The 16,893-nt window shown below is 35.3% G+C and overlaps 4 protein-coding genes across 5 annotated transcripts; all 4 read right to left on the bottom strand.

Moving 5' to 3' along the window:
* Positions 1 to 5,073, bottom strand: LOC116004020 (MLO-like protein 12). Of its 2 annotated transcripts, XM_031243962.1 has the most exons (15): positions 4,798 to 5,072; positions 4,471 to 4,528; positions 4,220 to 4,371; positions 3,317 to 3,433; positions 2,965 to 3,025; positions 2,536 to 2,624; positions 2,222 to 2,296; positions 2,025 to 2,119; positions 1,592 to 1,641; positions 1,453 to 1,493; positions 1,194 to 1,367; positions 1,060 to 1,095; positions 730 to 797; positions 576 to 636; positions 1 to 485 (listed from the first exon to the last, which is right to left on the bottom strand). In XM_031243962.1, exons 1-15 carry the CDS (start codon positions 4,918 to 4,920, stop codon positions 189 to 191), a joined length of 1,497 nt encoding a protein of 498 aa, XP_031099822.1. In that variant the 5' UTR covers positions 4,921 to 5,072; the 3' UTR covers positions 1 to 188. The 2 variants fall into 2 exon arrangements, with proteins under 2 accessions (XP_031099822.1, XP_031099828.1); XM_031243968.1 differs by lacking the exon at positions 1,060 to 1,095 and having other exon boundaries at positions 4,798 to 5,073.
* A 1,801-nt stretch (positions 5,074 to 6,874) lies between these two features.
* LOC116008067 (tetraspanin-6-like) lies at positions 6,875 to 9,010 on the bottom strand. The gene is made up of 3 exons (XM_031248657.1): positions 8,302 to 9,010; positions 7,762 to 8,075; positions 6,875 to 7,048 (listed from the first exon to the last, which is right to left on the bottom strand). Exons 1-3 carry the CDS (start codon positions 8,794 to 8,796, stop codon positions 7,009 to 7,011), a joined length of 849 nt encoding a protein of 282 aa, XP_031104517.1. The 5' UTR covers positions 8,797 to 9,010; the 3' UTR covers positions 6,875 to 7,008.
* A 1,282-nt stretch (positions 9,011 to 10,292) lies between these two features.
* LOC116011100 (serine carboxypeptidase-like 27) lies at positions 10,293 to 13,105 on the bottom strand. Its single transcript, XM_031250616.1, has 9 exons — positions 12,607 to 13,105; positions 12,426 to 12,518; positions 12,228 to 12,320; positions 11,947 to 12,017; positions 11,507 to 11,770; positions 11,289 to 11,416; positions 11,018 to 11,113; positions 10,806 to 10,911; positions 10,293 to 10,558 (listed from the first exon to the last, which is right to left on the bottom strand). The coding sequence occupies exons 1-9, from the start codon at positions 12,974 to 12,976 to the stop codon at positions 10,409 to 10,411; spliced, it is 1,371 nt and encodes a 456-aa protein (XP_031106476.1). The 5' UTR covers positions 12,977 to 13,105; the 3' UTR covers positions 10,293 to 10,408.
* A 205-nt stretch (positions 13,106 to 13,310) lies between these two features.
* On the bottom strand, positions 13,311 to 16,239 carry LOC116003903. Its single transcript, XM_031243845.1, has 4 exons — positions 16,068 to 16,239; positions 15,000 to 15,154; positions 14,632 to 14,916; positions 13,311 to 14,219 (listed from the first exon to the last, which is right to left on the bottom strand). Exons 2-4 carry the CDS (start codon positions 15,132 to 15,134, stop codon positions 13,548 to 13,550), a joined length of 1,092 nt encoding a protein of 363 aa, XP_031099705.1. The 5' UTR covers positions 15,135 to 15,154; positions 16,068 to 16,239; the 3' UTR covers positions 13,311 to 13,547.
* Positions 16,240 to 16,893: the final 654 nt, after the last annotated feature.

Below are 16,893 nucleotides of genomic sequence, written 5' to 3'. Positions count from 1 at the left end.
GGTTGAAAAAGTACTATATTGCATTATAACAGAATCAGTAGTATTAAAAAAAAGAGTGGTAGCAAAAGAACTTTACGTGGTACACTCACACGCTGTATTAGTCTGACACGGAACTGACACTGTGGAAGAAACTCTTGATTGGTTTTTGTTGACGAGAGACAAATAATAATCATTCAAGCTAATCTCATTCATTTCATCGAGATTTCCATGGCGCCGGCCGCCGGATCTTTTTCTTGGCTTAAGTTTCTGTGAGGTTCGCCGGAAGTGCCGCCGGAGTTGGCCCAGACTAAGTCATCAGCGTCGTGGTCCGCAACATTTCGTTGGTAGTCACTTAGCAAGTGAACAGGGGAGCCGTGGAGTGGGCTGGCGTGCTCCGACCGCCGGCCGTGGCCGTGCTTGGCCCGATGCTTGGCTGCATGCCTCCAATTTTTTAACGCCGATGCTACGTTGTCGCCGAAGATGACCGGTTTCATGCATGAACCCATCTGTTCATAATTCCGACATTACTGTGAGTTCTGAGAAACCGAGGATGCGTTATGTCTTAACTTAAAAGTTTATAAGAATAATAGAACTACCTGATTGACTAAGGCGTAAAGAGGGAGTGTGACATAGCTGCACAGAATTTGTATTATGACCCTGCAACAATCAAGATTTTTCTAATGTAGAGAACTGAAAATTCATAATAAATTAAGAGAGATGTGAGTTGTTTTGTGGTTGAATGTAACTCACCCCATTGACAGCCTGATGGCTATGTCTGCAACATTCTTGTGGAAGCAAGAAGGTAATCCAAACTTGTACTGCATTATTACAGATAAGAAGAAAATAAAGAGGGTAAAACTTACTGATGAGTCTAAATTCATCATACTGTACTGTTGACTTGATAACCACATAAGTGACTTATTGACATTCTTGGTTTGAGCTAGTCAATTATGAACAATCTAGGTTGAGTCACAATGCCTGGTTTACTGGGTAGTAACTGTGAGTTTTCTTTGTGGCTACTCAAAAACAAAAAAAAAAAAAAAAAAAAAAAAAAGGAAAATTTGGCAGTGCAGTGCTTACCCAGCTCCAGAAAAAGAAAGCAACTTGGAATGCATTCTGCAGTGCAGAAACAAAGACAAAAAGTTCACAAATTCCTCAAATCTGGTATTTAATGTGTTGAATGAAGTAATTAAGGGGAATGAATTGAATTGAACCTGAAAGAGAACAAAATGAATGAGAAAGAGCAAAAAGGAAGGGCGGTTGAACCAGAAAAGATTATCCCCAGTCTCAACCACTGGTGCTCCCTTCACTACATCTCCACTTTCTTCAATTCTCATTCCCAAATTTGTTATGATCATCTGTAGTTTTGCTCCCACCACCAGTATTATCTGCAACTTCCATTTTTATTTCCCAGTAAGATTTAATTTGCAGTTTCAAACAACCATAACACTACTTCAAATTCATTTTTCTTACCAATAAAGGAATAAATGGCAGCCAAAGATACGAGTACCACCCTGATCCAACAACCAAAAACCCACTGTCACATTCAACTCAAAACCATATATATATAAATGGGCAATGCTTAAAATCTGTGTTTCTGTAAATGGCTTACCATTGGTGTTGGTAAGAAAAGACAAAACTGCAAACAGCCATAATACTGGACTGCAACACACAATTAACCACAGATCAGATAATGCAATTAAGTCTCTTTAACAGTAATAATTAAGCAAGCCAACCATGGAAGGAGAAGGTCGACAACAGGGATAACTGAGTTGGCCCGACTGTTAATTTGATAACCACAATGTTACAAATTCAACTTCCCGTAAAAGTGGCATGTTATAGCCTTTTTGGTTTGATTGAGCCAAACAACTATGAGCAACATAAGTTTTATTTAACTCCTTGTGATCCTTTGTTGGTTAAGGTCATAAGGCGCTATTTATACGAAGCACACCTCGAGTAACCTCTACCAATTTTCCTTATCATTAAAAAGAAAAAAGAAAAAAAAAAAAAAAAGAGAAGGGAGAATAATATTTTGGGACAAAAACCTTATTTCAACCACTTCTTTGATATCTTCCTCAAGTGCCAGAGAAATGTACATCTGGAAATCAAAATTTGGTCGATTCTGAGGTGGTAAATGTGCCTGCACATATTCAATTAAGTAATGTAATTATTATGTATTTATGTAGATTATTACCATTCAAAAAAAAAAAAACAAGTAGCTAGACAATCACTTGCAGCGCACCATTACAAAACCGTGCCTGAGGGTGATATAATCAACTTTTGCAACCGAACCAAAAAATTGTTGGAAAAAACAAGCCTGCAAATAAAAGACAAGGAAAAGAAATGAAAGAAATTAATTGATAAAAAGTAGTTAAAACTTAAAACATATTTATTAAATTATAAAATTTGAGTTTATTATATTGATATTGTAAAATTTTTCTTATGGCATATTAATGTTAATATGTGCTAAAGACATTTTTATTTAGTACAAGAAAAAGATGAGTGAGAGACATTTTGAGACAAAAAGATAAACCAAACCAAAAATGTTGGACTTACCATCCAAAGAAATATCGATGATTTGTTCCAAAAGTGCGAATGTCGTTGTACGAATGACGTGTCTCTTGCAAATCTGAACCTCTCAGGATCTGTGGCCACAAATTCTTAATTTTAGACAAAATTTTATTTTTTCCTTCAAAATAATAATGTCAAGCATGCCACACAAGACCTTCATAGTATGATTTATATTTTCTATGTGATTTGCGAACTACTACATAAGAGTAACGTTTACCCAATACACATTTCGCGTAATGATTACAAATTTCTCCCATCTCCAATCGAAAACCCTAAGTTTTCAACCGTAACAATATATCGCTTTACACAATACATTTATACGCTTAAAATAACATTTTTATATTAAGCCAAATTACATTGTTACCCTCCAATAATGAAGCGAATGAAAGTAGGAATTATAAATTACTTAATTACCATGTTCAAACTGGTAGTCAAGTGTTTTTGTCTCATGCTCCCAGTCTTTCCAACTCCTCATCTGCAGTCAATTTATAATAAGCCATAAAGTCCACTCGTTAGTCTTGAGCAGTCTTCATCATCTTACCCCTACTTTCACGATATTACGACTTTAGGATCGGACAAAATGGATAACTAATGACTTTTAACTTCTTCTCCCAAACTTATGACTTTTCTATTATTAGACAACAAACGTGGTACTATACCTGATGTATACTTCTGCTAATATAATCATTTTAATCATTCTACGAGGCACATTAATCAGATTAAGAAATAAATATAAATTATTAATTGTGATTAATTAATTAATTACCTTTAGTTTGCCCAGCCCCCACGTTGTAATACAGTACACTACATGAGTCACTGCCAATGCAAAGATAAAGATGTGGAGCTGGTGTATTGCATATGCAGAAGCAAACTGGACTTTTCCCTGCATGCATGCATATATACATATATTTCAAGTTACTATTATAAAATGGGAAAATAGTCAAATAGACCCTCGAATTATAGCTGAAAAGTCAATTAGCACCTTAAACTGTTTTAAAGGTGCAATTGCACTCATCTCACAATTCATTTTGATGCAATGAGACCCAAAAACCGAATAATGGCCTTTTATCACAGGTCATTAGGGTTCCCGTCACCCTCCGACCAAATTTCAGGCGAAAAAGTGACCGGCGACCGGCAAAAGATCGCCGGTCATAGAGAAGGCTCAGGTGAGAAGGCGACCAAAGTGGTCGCCTTGACCACTGTGATTGCCTTTTCCAGCGAGAAGGCGACCACAGTGGTCGCCTTCTCGCTAGACAATTTTTATATTTTAGAACCACTAAGCCTACATTATATGCCATAGTACCTAGAATTACTACCCAATAAAATATAAAAGATCATTGGTACTCCTACAACCTACTATACATGCCTACCCACCCAGGCATGCATATATTTATCGACATTTAACACCACCTAGTTACATCACTATCACCCTTATCTATTTAACTACCTATCTTTTTCTCACTTCAATTCATATTCCTGTAAATAAAATACAAATTAAATTGAAATAACAACTTTACATTTAGTATTATATTTATAGCAATGCCACTGTTCTTTTTTATTTATAATAGATTGCATTTTTCTTAAATAAGTGTATTCTTGTATTTTAGATTTTTATATTAAAGAATGATTTTTTTTTTTAAAAGGAGAAAAGTATATTAATAATATATACCTTTGCTTTGCATGGGTCTTTTATTTTGGATGGGTCTTTGATTTTGTCACAAGGATGCCAAGAGTTTCCAACACTTTTGGGGACACATATATTAGACACTGGGTCTTGAAATATTGTCAGCAACAGTGATATGAACCCCATAAGCATCAGCTCTGTTACAAATTAAACATAATTATTTTAGGAGTTTAATATATAATCCAGATATTAAAAAATAAAACACATATAAAAAAATATAATTGAGATAATTATACCTGTTTTGATCTTATCAAGTGATTCATGTAGAGCTTTCTTTTGCTTCCTCAATAACAACTAAAAAACACAACAAAAAAAAATTGAAATTCTTCGAGGTCATGGTTGAAAAAGAAGGAAATTAAAAGAAATGATTTCTTTTATATTTTCTTTTTGGATATATATATATATATATATATAGACGATTAAAATAAGAGGTACTGAAGTGTAGGTTGAGAAAATAGTTATGATTTATGAACAGATACTGCATTATAATACTCAAAAGAAAAAAAAAAGGTAGTGAAGTCTTCCTACATATATATAAATATAGATATAGGTAATGTATGTACCGCTCCAAGGTGATGAAAGAGTTGTTCAATGGCAATGGAGATGGCAATGAGTACAAAGCAGACGACGGCAATTGCCCACGTCGGCGTGGCCTCCATGGTACGCTCCTTGGCGGCGGCAGCCATTGATGACGTGGAGTGTTTATATCAAGCTTTAATATATTCTGTACTTAGTTTGAAGATATATGGAGAAAGGGAGGAATTGATCTGAAGATATGATGAAGATGAGAGATTAACTAACATATGTGTGAAGGCAAAACTAGTTGAGTTGTATGTAATGGCTCGTACCTTGTATATATATCAAGGATGAAGCCAAATACCTACAGATAAAGTAATAATTTATATGAATTATTATGAATATGACCACGGGGACTTGGTCAAAACATTCATTATACTAGTACTATTTTTAATATAAAAATGACAAGGGTACTACGATGTTTTTGTTTACTAGTAATTTTTTAGATATAGTGGAAAGGAAAATATCGTAATAGATATTTTGAGATTACTTGCTTTTTGATAACTTAATTTTTCCACTCCAATGATATGTTTTTATTTTGTTTTTAAAAACTGAAATTTCTTATCTACTAAATTAATACTCCATATCATGTTGCTAAAATCTTGTGGTCTAGTGTCACTTCGTTACACGAAAGCGTGAGTTCGAACTTCAGTGCAGACGATATTGACTCTTTGTGATGTTATCCATTGGCACTATAAACTAATTAAATGAATATTATTCTAAAATTGTTACCCTAAAATAAGAGAAATGATTGAATGGATGGGTCATGGGTGTTCATCCAAAGTTACTATACGTTACTGGGCGAAGACCCAACCCATCCGGGTCTTCTTACATACAGATCAATGGGCGAAGACTTATCTGGATCTTCGTCAACTCACTACACAACGAAGCCCAATGGATTGGTTGCCTCAGTCGACGCCTTAGCTTGACGCTGAAGTCACAAATAAATATATAATTCACGTCTACATCATCGCTATGCCGTATGTTCCACGATATAAGCTAAATTATTATTTTTGGGAAAAAGATACAAATAGGTCACTGAACTATTTGGGGATAGCAATTAAGTCACTGAACTCCAATAAGTTCCAAATTCATCATTGAACTTGGAAAAAAAACTGAACTCGAATAAGTTCCAAATTCATCACTGAACCTGAAAAAAACTGAACTCGAATAAACTCCAAATTCATCCCTCCCTGAACCTGAAAAAAAAAAAAGAAGAGCAATTAACAACAAGTTTGTACTTATTAGGATGCCATGTGTAATTTTTATTTTATATTTTTTATTATTATTATCCTACTAAACATTTGACCCTAAAAAAAAAGAAAAAAAAAAAGAAGAAAGAATTAGTTTGACTAATGAATAGTACTCCATTTGTCTCACTTTATTTGTCATACTTACTATTCATTGGTCAAACTAATTCTTTCTCTTTTTTTTTGTTTATTTTCTTTAGTAATATATATATTACTTAAAGATAACAAATATGAATAAATAAATAAAACCATGAAGTTTTATTTCTCCAAATTTAAAAATATGTTAAAGGAATTTTTCAAAATTTAAAAAAATGGAGAAATCACGCGCGGGCCTATATAATAGTTGTACAATAAGCTTGTTCAAAAGGGTTTACAATAATCAAATTTGTAATTTTTATAAAGTGCGAGAATCATGTTTTATACTTGACCTTCCATTTAATTTGTGACATTTATTGAATATTTTATCCCATATACGCACAACTTCACTTAGTACACTGTATGTCTCACACGCTATGCTAGTTGGGCACGGAATTGCTTCGAGTTGTAACTTACCTCAAAAGAAGCAAAAGAAAAGAAAATGATGTTAGTGGAACAATTTTAATTCCATTTATTTACTTATTATTATTATTTTTATTCTGTCTTCTTTCATTTTCTCTTCCACAGCTTTTTCTTTCTTTATCCATTTAAAGCATTAAACATCCACGTCCTGCCCAAACACTAAAGCCACTAAAGCAACAGTCATATAAAGTAAAAATCTTTTTGTTTTTTAACAACATATATAAAAGCAACCATAAGAAATAAAATATTAAAAAAATTCCCGAAACAAAAAAATCATCTAACATATATTATAAATGTATGCAACATTGATTGGATATTGAAAAAGTTGCACAACATGAAAATTTGTAAACAAAATTATCAAGAAACAAGCTTGGGGGTTTTGGGTAGAGGCTAATAGATCTGGTGTCTTCTGTCGTGAAGTCTTCTCCACCTGTATGTGTATAATTATATCAACACATATATCATTGGTAACCCTAATTATATGATAATTATATGATATATACATATACAAAATTACTTCTATTAAAGACTTATAACAAGTTAAATGTAATAACAGAATATATACGAGTCATCATTTCATCTTAAACATGTATCGTATTTCATATATAAACATGTTGAGGGTTTTGAATTTGAAATGAATATCTTTTTTGTACAAACTAAAGTGACAAGTGCCAACCAAGAGAATATACATGCATAATGACTTTAAAGTCCATCTTTGTTAAAGCTTGAGGTCCCAAAACAAAAGTGATTGTTTAATCACCTCAAAACAACATAGTTTTAGCTGCTGGGTTTAGACCAAAAAAACATTTTACTAAAAATAATATATTTTTATCACCGTAATTACATCTTTTTTTTTGAGTGACAAGCTAGGAAAAATCTCAATCACAACACTATCATGCATAGTGTGTATTGATAAACTCTGCTTCAGTCTAATAACCCAAAAAGATAAACGGCACGAGTCATGCTCCACGCCCATTCAGCCCGCATCTCGAAATAATTACATCCTACTTAAAAGTATAGACTAAAATATTATATATACATTGTTATTTTATTATTAAACACTGATATATGGATATTTATTTGAAAAAAAGAAAAGTAGAGAGAGAGAGGATGGGGGATACAAGATTGTAGGTGAATAATTACCAATAGAAATCCCATCTAGGTCGGAGTTTATACATCCGATTTTCGCCGTAATGGTAGCCGGTTTCCGCCAATTTGGCGTTCTCGAAGGCGCAGCAGCCGACGGAGTAGATGGCGATAAGCACAACCACCATGACAATGTTAAGAACGGATATCTTTTGCCAGTCCCTCCTCATATCTTCAAGCACCGCCGCTTTGCAGGAATCGCAGTCGTAGCACAGCACCGTCGGGTCGTTGTTCCACCGGGAACAATCCGGGTCCTGCGACTCCAACGTCGCTCCATAGTTGCACGATGTCGGTGGCTTACAACACCCCGACTGCATCGTAACAGAGTCAGTATTAGTACAACATGCTATAAACCTCTTGATTCAATAAGACATTTTTTGAAAACCTAGAAATCTGCCATCACTATTCGAATGTGTGCATTTGGTACTTATCTTGTCTATAGCTGATCAGCTCAAATCAAGATGAGTAATAAGACTATCCAGTTAACAGTTTGACAACTTAGCTGGATGCTGTAATTGATTAAGGATTTTGATTTACCTGAAGAGGGGACATGTTTTTGGTTTGATAATCAATGGGAGTCCAAGAAACAATGGCGGCGCAAGTTTTTGAACCCAAAATGCAAGCTCTGATAGGCATCCAATAGTGAGGGTTGGAGATTCTCTTCTTCAACCAGGGCGAGTAGTTCTCCAGGTGGTACTCCTTGTACACCTTGCCGGGAACCTCGGCGACGCCGCCGTGGCTGGTGACGACGAACCCGAAAATGGTGATGCCCATGAGAGCGGCGATGAGGAAGAGCATGACGAGAAGGTAGAACCAAAGGGCCCACGTGACGCGAAAACACGCGCCGATGAATCCGGCGAGCGAGACAATGAGGATCACGAATCCGATGACGAGAAGCGGCGTTTGGAGGAACTTCTCGCAGGTTGTGCTGCTCCTCGCCATCCATAGCCCGGCGCCGATGATCGGAATGGAGGCTAGCAGCGTCAGGAGGTTCAGGAAACCTATCACCGTGTTGCTAACGCTGTTATACATTAATTCGATCTATCGATCTTTTTTCCTTAATTGTGTATATGATGTTTTACGTACTATATATGTCTGATGAAAAAAAAAAGTGTGTATATATAATGTTGTGGTGCTTCTTTTGCTACTGGGATGTCTTCATCAGTTTATTCTAGAGCTCTTTATGGGGATTGGGGTGAGAGAATACATGGTGGACATTGGACTGAAATTATATTGGAAACTTTAGACCTAGCATGTGAATATATATATGTAGAGAGAGAGAGAGTGTGTGTGTGTGGGGCTAGCTAGCTTAGGTAAATGTTCAAATTGCACTTCTTAGCAATTAAGTAAACTTCCTCACGAACTTTACAATGACAACTATGCCATCTTTCAATTATGTTATTTTCCACTTTAGATTATGTTTGGATGGATGAGAGAAACCCACAATTATTGCTTGAAGGTGTGCATGTTCACATTATGATTTTAACTGGTAAAGGACGAGACAAATCAATCTATGTTGTCTATAATCATGATTAGCCACTAACCGACTCAAACCAATAAGACCAACAAGTTTTTTCATTTGAAGTTGAACTTGTAACCTTATAGTTACAAAGAACAATTTGACCAGATGTTTTGTTAGTAAAGGGACAAAAAGTGCAATGTATAACTTAGGGACGAAAAGTGAGCATGACCAACACTTAGCAATGAATTTTACCATTATCGTATAATTTAAGGACAAAAAAATACAATTTTCTAGTTCAATATTGTTGTTGCACTGTATACTGATTGTAGTCCAAGTTATTGTGAACTTATACCACGTTGCATTGTCTTAACTATCAAGTAAACTGATTGAGAAGCTAGTTACTGCCTACTTGTAAATTGTAATCATGGGTTCCAAGTAGTTGCAGTCAAGAAAAGAAGCAGGGACAATATAGTCAAGGCATAAAAATGTCTCTTTAATTAATTTACTCATGGAGCTCCCATTCTTGCTTCCTTCAAAAGCAATAGCAAAAGTGGGAAAAAAATTCAAAACTGGGGACTAAGTGAGTAGAGTATATTTAACATACCAAAATGTTATGAATTAAATTTTTGTTAACACTCTCTCGATTGAGGTAGTCGCACTAGATTTTCTTAGTATAATTTACTTTTCATGTGTAGTTTATAAGTTATTACCAAAAAAAAAAAAGAAAAAAGATTTGACCCGTTTACCTTCTCAAATAATATATGCACTTTCCCTCCTAACCAAAAACAATTAAGTTTACATACTACAAATATATATATAATATTTTTTGTTTGGTCTTATCTTTTTGATCTTCCATTCTTTTGTGCATTACCCAGATTATTGATTCTCTTTTCGGCTCCACTAGTTTCCCAGTTCCAAAAGTTCAAATTAAAATAATCCTCTCAATACAAAAGTTCCCCCATTGCAGCCTTGACATACATTCACCATATTAAGAAAACGGAATTGTCTACATAAGAGTTCAGATAAAAGAAGTTACACAAATTAAAAATAGAACTTTAACAGCACTACTACTTTATTGGGATTTGGGAGTGAGCAATCACTTTACAATTTACAAATCCTATTATGAAAATTACAACACAGTACAATAATTGAAATTTAAATAAGAAAAATGAATTGATTAAATTAAGTGGGGGATGCTGGTAAAGATTGATTATTCAAGAAGTGTTTGAAAAGGATGAATGCAAGGCGTGGGCGGCTGAGGGGAACCTCGTGCCCAGCCCCCCTCACCGTTACATATCTCATGCCTCTATATACTTGGCTCCACCCACCAACCTATATATGTATCAATCACAACCATTTAAAAAACAAAACATCAAAAATTAATCACAAGTTATATATAAAAAACAAAGATATGAAACCCCTCTCTTATCTGAGAATAAAACCTATAAATTTAATCTAAAAAGTAATAAGTGTGAATGAACATTATATCCTTCATTTATGTTCATTCGTCTTTTCTATTTTTTTTTGTTAGACATTATGCTAAATAAGATCGAGATCGAGCAATATAATGAAGACGGACCCGTTGGTTGTCATACCAAGCGTGCCAATCGGAAAGAGTTTGGAGACGAAGAGCTCTAATGGAGTAACGAGTGGCCGTCAGAGGCAAAACAGCATCAGTGTCACCACTGTTTTCAATTTTAAATAATTTAATAAAATTTTATGTAAAAATATTATAAGCATGAAATGGTAGATAAAATTTAAAACAAAAAAAATAATAATAATAATTAGGACCTGAATACCCATATTCGGATTCCAGCTTGAATGAGTTCTTTGAAGATGGGAAGCATGGATCGAGGCGAATCCATCCAACTGCCTCTTATAACATCACTATATATATATATATATGTGTACACACACATAAATGATTATTTTGAGTGACGAGAAAAATTCCAATCATTATTAAAATTGTGTACTGGTTAAATCTCATTTTTGTGTAATAACTTTTAAACTACACAAGAAAGATAAATCATGAAATATACGTAAGAATTGAATATTGTTGAACCTGCAAGTAGTCCAAGGTTGGGGAATGGCGGCAACGTTTGCATGAAGTGCCTTTTGGACCGCCAGACGATTCATGTACAATTTTGTGTACTTTACAATGCATTCATCATTTCCTCTAAAAGTCCATGGCTAAATATATATAATCCCAAAAGTTATAATAACAAATCAAGATAATTAAAGAATTGTAATAATGCTAATGAAGTGAGATTAGTGTGTTACCAAAGGTGTGTTTAAAGTGTGACGAGGAAGTGTTCCGAGGGCGTCGCAGGGAGTACTATAAATGCCATAAGGATTAATGTTTCCAAATTGGGTATAGGCACCAAAGAGAGCATCGTAACAGCCTTTACTAGGGAATAAGAATGAATCACTGGGACAAGAATTGTTGAGTGCATTGTAGGTTGAATCTGATATTAAACCGTGGTTCCACCAGTACTCAAATGTTCCAACGTTATCATGGTAATCATCAATCAACGGATTACCTAACTGTTCAAACAAATAAATTAAGGTTATATATATAGTTTTTACCTAAAGTGGTTGAAACTTTAAGGGTTTCTAGTTGAAAATGACATTTCTGATTAGTGACACAACCATCTTAATTTTTTAGTAAGGGTAGTTAAAAATTTTTAAAATGTATATATGCATCGTCCGGTCTAACTTACCAGAAAACCTTTGAAGTTTATGCCCTTATTCCTTCGAACAATGATTCTTGATAGCTGAGGGATGTAATGGCCTAGAGGAATGCATACATTAAAAAAAAAATATTAGAAAAAATAAATGTGGGATTTTTAATAAAAATAGATAAATATAATATAAAATATTATAATGTTTAGAAATATATTGCACCACTAGAAACGGTCAATAACATTTTTTTTTATAAATAAAACAATAATTATTTACAAAAGTATCCCTTTACGAACATAACAATTTAGATAAAAACAACCTGCATAACTCTCTCCGGCTATGTAGAATGGCCTTTGATTGTATTGAGGAAACCTTGCAAACCATCTTTTAAGGAAAATGTAGGCATCTTTAACTGCATATATTATCATCAATATTAATTAGCACACTTTCAAATAATCAAATATTATAGTGGCAAATTAAAGTCAACTTAACAGAGAGATGAGAGTATGAGAGAGACCTGTTCTTTGATCCCCAGTAATCAGATCCGATGAAGTATTTGAGTAGGAGAAGCCAACCCCCGCCGGAGAATCAAGAAACAGCAAATTCGCCTCTGCATTCATATATAACAATTCATCATATCAACGGAGTTTTAATTAGTTTTCGATCACTTCCGGTGATAGGGAATTTTTCAAGGATACCTTTGTTCCAAGCATAGGGGGTTAAGGCTAGTGTCTGGCCATCGGGCAGGACCCTAAACGGGCCCACCTCCTCGGAAGCTCCATAGCCCACGGAGGAGCAACCGGGCCCACCATTCAGCCATAAAACAAGCGGTTTTGACCCGCCGCCCGGAGATTCAATCAACCAGTAGAATAAAGCCCTTCCGGCCTTGGCGTCCACCGTCACATATCCCGAGTACTGAGAGAATGTAACGTTTTCCGGCTGTCCCGGCAGCCTGCTGATCCTATCTCTCTCTCTCCCGGCGCCCAAGTTGGCGCCGGAAGATAGCAATATTGCGATGAAGCAGAAAACATATGAATGCTTCCCTTTCTGCATTTTGATCACCATCATCAACTGCTGCTGCGCTGCTAAATTGACTACTTTAAGTCTTCATCATCCGCCTAGTGATGATAAATTCAATTTTTCTAGTGGTTATATGAAAGGTTGCTTCGAGTTGAGTATGATCTAAGGAATCCTCTAATATGAGCTGTATCATCATCAAGATCGAGTTATACTTTTATATATTCAAGATCTGCACCCCTGCTTCGATTTTGTGAATAATGATTGATTAAATATATGCATATATGCCTTTATAGGAGTGTTAAAACTGCCATCTTATAGAATATCTTCAATTTTCACAAAAGTCAAACCACCCCCCACCCCCACACACACAAAAGAGAGAAAATACTGTACACATCAAATTTGATTCAATTCAAGTCCTGCTTAAATGGGGTATGCCATACAACAGGAATTCATTGTAAATTTCTCAAGATTCTACAAAGAAATGTAACCTTAAAAAAGGTTCATTCTGTTATTTATTCCATCATGCTCTGGTTATTTAGCACAGTACTGAAAGAAACTGGACAATGAAGAACAAACAGCAACCTGGCTGAGGCAAAGATCATGAATTAGATGCCTAGGATTAGCTTAGTACACTTGCTGGGGAAGAGGTTCCTCCAGCCTGCTGGCTCCAATCAACAGTCTCACCACAATGTCCTCTAACAATTGCTACTTGACTGGGTTCATGATTTGGAGTTCCAGAAAGAATCAATTTTCGACTGGGAATTGCCGCTTGACTGAGCGATACGTCTGCCGAACTTTTGGTAAGATCCTCGTTTTTAGTAGCAAGTGCTTTCAGTCGATATCGTTCTGCCCTTGAGCCAATTATCTGTCCTAGAATTGATGCTGCAATGGTGAATGCCATGGCTGTTTTAGGCATCAAGACTGACTTCCTGAGCATGCCTATAAACGGTACAGCTGCGTGGACAGCTGCAAACCATGAAGGCGAGAACTTTTCTGTGTGTTCTCTCCATATTCCTAGAGGAATATTTGCTGCCATGCCCATGACACCAATTACTAATACCTTCATAGGGAGGGGCTGTGGCCTCAGGTTCTTTGCAAATGCTGTTTGTGATATTGCAGCCCTGGCTGCAACTATAGCAGGGGGACACTTCAGATGCACGCCAGGAGGGGGCTGAATGGCCTTTGCCACAAGTGGAAGGACCTTACTCATGGCACGGTATGACTTGGCGATTGGACAATTCCCACTTTGTAACCACTCATTGCTTAGCGCCTCATGCTTTGAGTTTCCCCCCTGAAAAGGTCAAAAGAAGACGTACTAGTGTGAACATTGATTACGCTTTTCCAAATTTATATCCTAAATACTCTACTAAAAATTTAATTTCATGACACAAGGAAAACAAAATGTTCAAAAAGAGCTATCCATACTCCTGAATTAAGTACAAAGATATACAATTAAGCCTAGTTGAACTCTCATAACAGAAATTCATAATCTAAATTTTATGATCCAAGTGTGTATGATGCAGCACCAAGCCTTTAAAATCCAGATATGAGCTTCTTTATAGCTAAGTGAAGTTCCAATATCTGTAATGAAGAATAATATACAGAGCAAAATCTGGCCATCAATTGTAACCTCAATTTCATAAAGTGCTTCTCAACTTCATATGCACAGATAACAACGAAAAATTGAATTTTCAATCATGTACCTGTGAAGAACTTTTTCCATCTGATTTAGAAATTTTTTTGTTCTTCCCTTTACTAGAGAAATCGCCAAAGAAAGGCCACCCAGGTCCAAAAGCTGATAGGCTTATTGTAGCTGCCTTCGCTGCCAAAGGATTAAACTGGGTTGGTGGTGGTTCGGGCTCTGTCTTTTCATTCTTCATGAATGATCTTCCCGAGAGTGGGACCACACCATCCTTTCCATGGAAAAGTCTGAATGCCATATTAAAATTGGGTCCATCCTCAAAGATAGGACCTTTTCCTCCACGGACCTGATTAGAAAACCAAAAAAAAAATGATGAGAAAAAATCTCTAGACAGCATAGTGAAGACAATACAAAACCCAAAGTGCTTACAGGCATTGGAAAACCCAAGGAGCTTGAGAAGGAAAAATTGGTAGGCTCATTGATGTTGCGCAAAAATGGGCACTTGATAATGTCTTGCTGGAAAGGTGAAGAATCTTCATTTAAGCTTCTAAAGAAAGCATCCATTTTTTTCAAAGATGGATCACCTATACAAGATGGAAATTATGAGCAACAAAAGAATCATAATTGCACATATAGAAATAACAACACAAAATAGGGAATAAAGAGAAACTCAGACCGGAAAAACCAGCTAGCTTGAACTCAAAGTTGTTAAAAACAATCATGGAACATGTAGAAGCAGCTAAACATTTGTTATTTATCTAATCATATGAAGCAACACTGATAAATCTGCCATTGACCTATGTAAAAATACTATTCAACACAAAAAAAGACAAGACAGATACAAATCATAGTAATCTTTATTAATTCACTGTATTTAGTATTTACTTTCTTGTTGTTAGATTAAGATTTGGGAAATTCAGTCTCGCGCACAACGATAAACTTATCTCAGTAGATGCTTGCTTATGCTGAAATTTAGAGAAGATTATTCCCAAGAACCAGTTGACCTAAAGAAACAAACCATTTTAATTGTAATTACAATTTCAAAAAATTTCCCACATATGTAGCATATGATAACCATTGAACAATTCAACCCCAGTTCTTTATGCAAAAACCAGCAGTTCAACTCACAAATCAAATCATCTGATCCTTTCTTCCTCTGACAACTCAATTTACAATCTACATCCATATCGAATTCCAATTTATTAAAAAAATGCAAAAAGAAGACGACAGCAGCAAATCAGCACAGAAAAACTACAACTTCTGGAAAACGACTTTATAGGTCATTCCGGAACTTTAAGAGATCCAGTCTTGGTTAAATATCAGAAAAATCACATTTCTTTTGCCGACAAACCACCACTGTACCACGAAATCAGCAAATAAAATCAACAGAACCACAGGCATTAGCTAAAAAAAATCAACATCAATGAAGCAAAGCGAGGAACAAAGAAATAGAAAAGTAGCAGCAAAAATTGATAAAATCGGAGAATTTGATTATACCTTAGGAGTATCAAGAGCTGGGGATCAAACGAAGCCTTTAGAGAGAGAGACGGGGCGGAAGAGAGAAATTGAGGGAGGAGGAGCGCCGACGACGGAGGAGAGAGACACAGAAAAGGCGTGGAGAGCACAGGCCTATTATATGACCACACGCCGCCCGGACTGCTTGTGCTCGTCACTCTCCTAATTATTTTTCCTCCAAATTAGGAATAATTATAATTATAATTATAATTTTTTTTTTATTTTTTTTGAGTACTATTGACATGTTACATGTAGTATCTCTCATATATACTTTCTCAACCTACTGAATATATAAACATGTTATTCGGACTAAATATTTTATCACTATTTATGCATTTTATAGGTAATTTTAATCAAATTCTATGGGACAAAAAACTCTAAGCAACCTTCACAACTTACTTATTGGGTTCTCCAGTGACAGATTGCACCCAAAGATTGCTAGCGTCGCAATATGAAAGTCATAATTTAGCTCCTCTAAAGATGAAATATTTAGCCTTGTACACACAAGTACTCTAAGCAATGCAAAGTCTAAGTAATCTTGATGTGTAGTTATTACTTATTAGCTAATTGATTTGCATAGTGATTAGCTTTTCAATAGATGTGCCTGAGCTTGGTGCATAATTTTCATTCTAATCTAAAATTAAATTGAATTAATTTTCATTTGAAAGGTTTTTGAAATGTTATCAATCATCAAGGTATCCTGGACTCGTAAAAATTTTCATTATATTAATCTAGCATTGGTAAGTTTGTAGGTCAATTAAGACATCCGACGATTTACCTCTTTCACCATTCTCTAGGGTAAAAACGG

The sequence above is a fragment of the Ipomoea triloba genome, chromosome 2 (assembly GCF_003576645.1).
Source record: "Ipomoea triloba cultivar NCNSP0323 chromosome 2, ASM357664v1".
NCBI lineage: Eukaryota > Viridiplantae > Streptophyta > Magnoliopsida > Solanales > Convolvulaceae > Ipomoea > Ipomoea triloba.
This window is presented reverse-complemented; position numbering and strand designations above follow the sequence as displayed.

What these genes read in the sequence shown, in the direction of transcription:
- LOC116008067 (XM_031248657.1), bottom strand. Translation starts at nt 8,796, where the DNA reads ATGTATAACAGCGTTAGCAACACGGTGATAGGTTTCCTGAACCTCCTG. An exon ending in AAAACATGTCCCCTCTTCAG is followed by an intron (nt 8,076 to 8,301) that starts GTAAATCAAAAT and finishes GTTACGATGCAG; the next exon opens with TCGGGGTGTTGTAAGCCACC. An exon ending in CCTAGATGGGATTTCTATTG is followed by an intron (nt 7,049 to 7,761) that starts GTAATTATTCAC and finishes ATACACATACAG; the next exon opens with GTGGAGAAGACTTCACGACA.
- LOC116011100 (XM_031250616.1), bottom strand. Translation starts at nt 12,976, where the DNA reads ATGATGGTGATCAAAATGCAGAAAGGGAAGCATTCATATGTTTTCTGC. An exon ending in TACTGGGGATCAAAGAACAG is followed by an intron (nt 12,321 to 12,425) that starts GTCTCTCTCATA and finishes TAATATATGCAG; the next exon opens with TTAAAGATGCCTACATTTTC. An exon ending in AGCCGGAGAGAGTTATGCAG is followed by an intron (nt 12,018 to 12,227) that starts GTTGTTTTTATC and finishes GCATTCCTCTAG; the next exon opens with GCCATTACATCCCTCAGCTA.
- LOC116003903 (XM_031243845.1), bottom strand. Translation starts at nt 15,134, where the DNA reads ATGGATGCTTTCTTTAGAAGCTTAAATGAAGATTCTTCACCTTTCCAG. An exon ending in CCTTGGGTTTTCCAATGCCT is followed by an intron (nt 14,917 to 14,999) that starts GTAAGCACTTTG and finishes TTTTCTAATCAG; the next exon opens with GTCCGTGGAGGAAAAGGTCC. An exon ending in ATGGAAAAAGTTCTTCACAG is followed by an intron (nt 14,220 to 14,631) that starts GTACATGATTGA and finishes TGACCTTTTCAG; the next exon opens with GGGGGAAACTCAAAGCATGA.
- LOC116004020 (XM_031243962.1), bottom strand. Translation starts at nt 4,920, where the DNA reads ATGGCTGCCGCCGCCAAGGAGCGTACCATGGAGGCCACGCCGACGTGG. An exon ending in TCTTTCATCACCTTGGAGCG is followed by an intron (nt 4,529 to 4,797) that starts GTACATACATTA and finishes TGTGTTTTTTAG; the next exon opens with TTGTTATTGAGGAAGCAAAA. An exon ending in TGCCATTTATTCCTTTATTG is followed by an intron (nt 1,368 to 1,452) that starts GTAAGAAAAATG and finishes TGGAAGTTGCAG; the next exon opens with ATAATACTGGTGGTGGGAGC.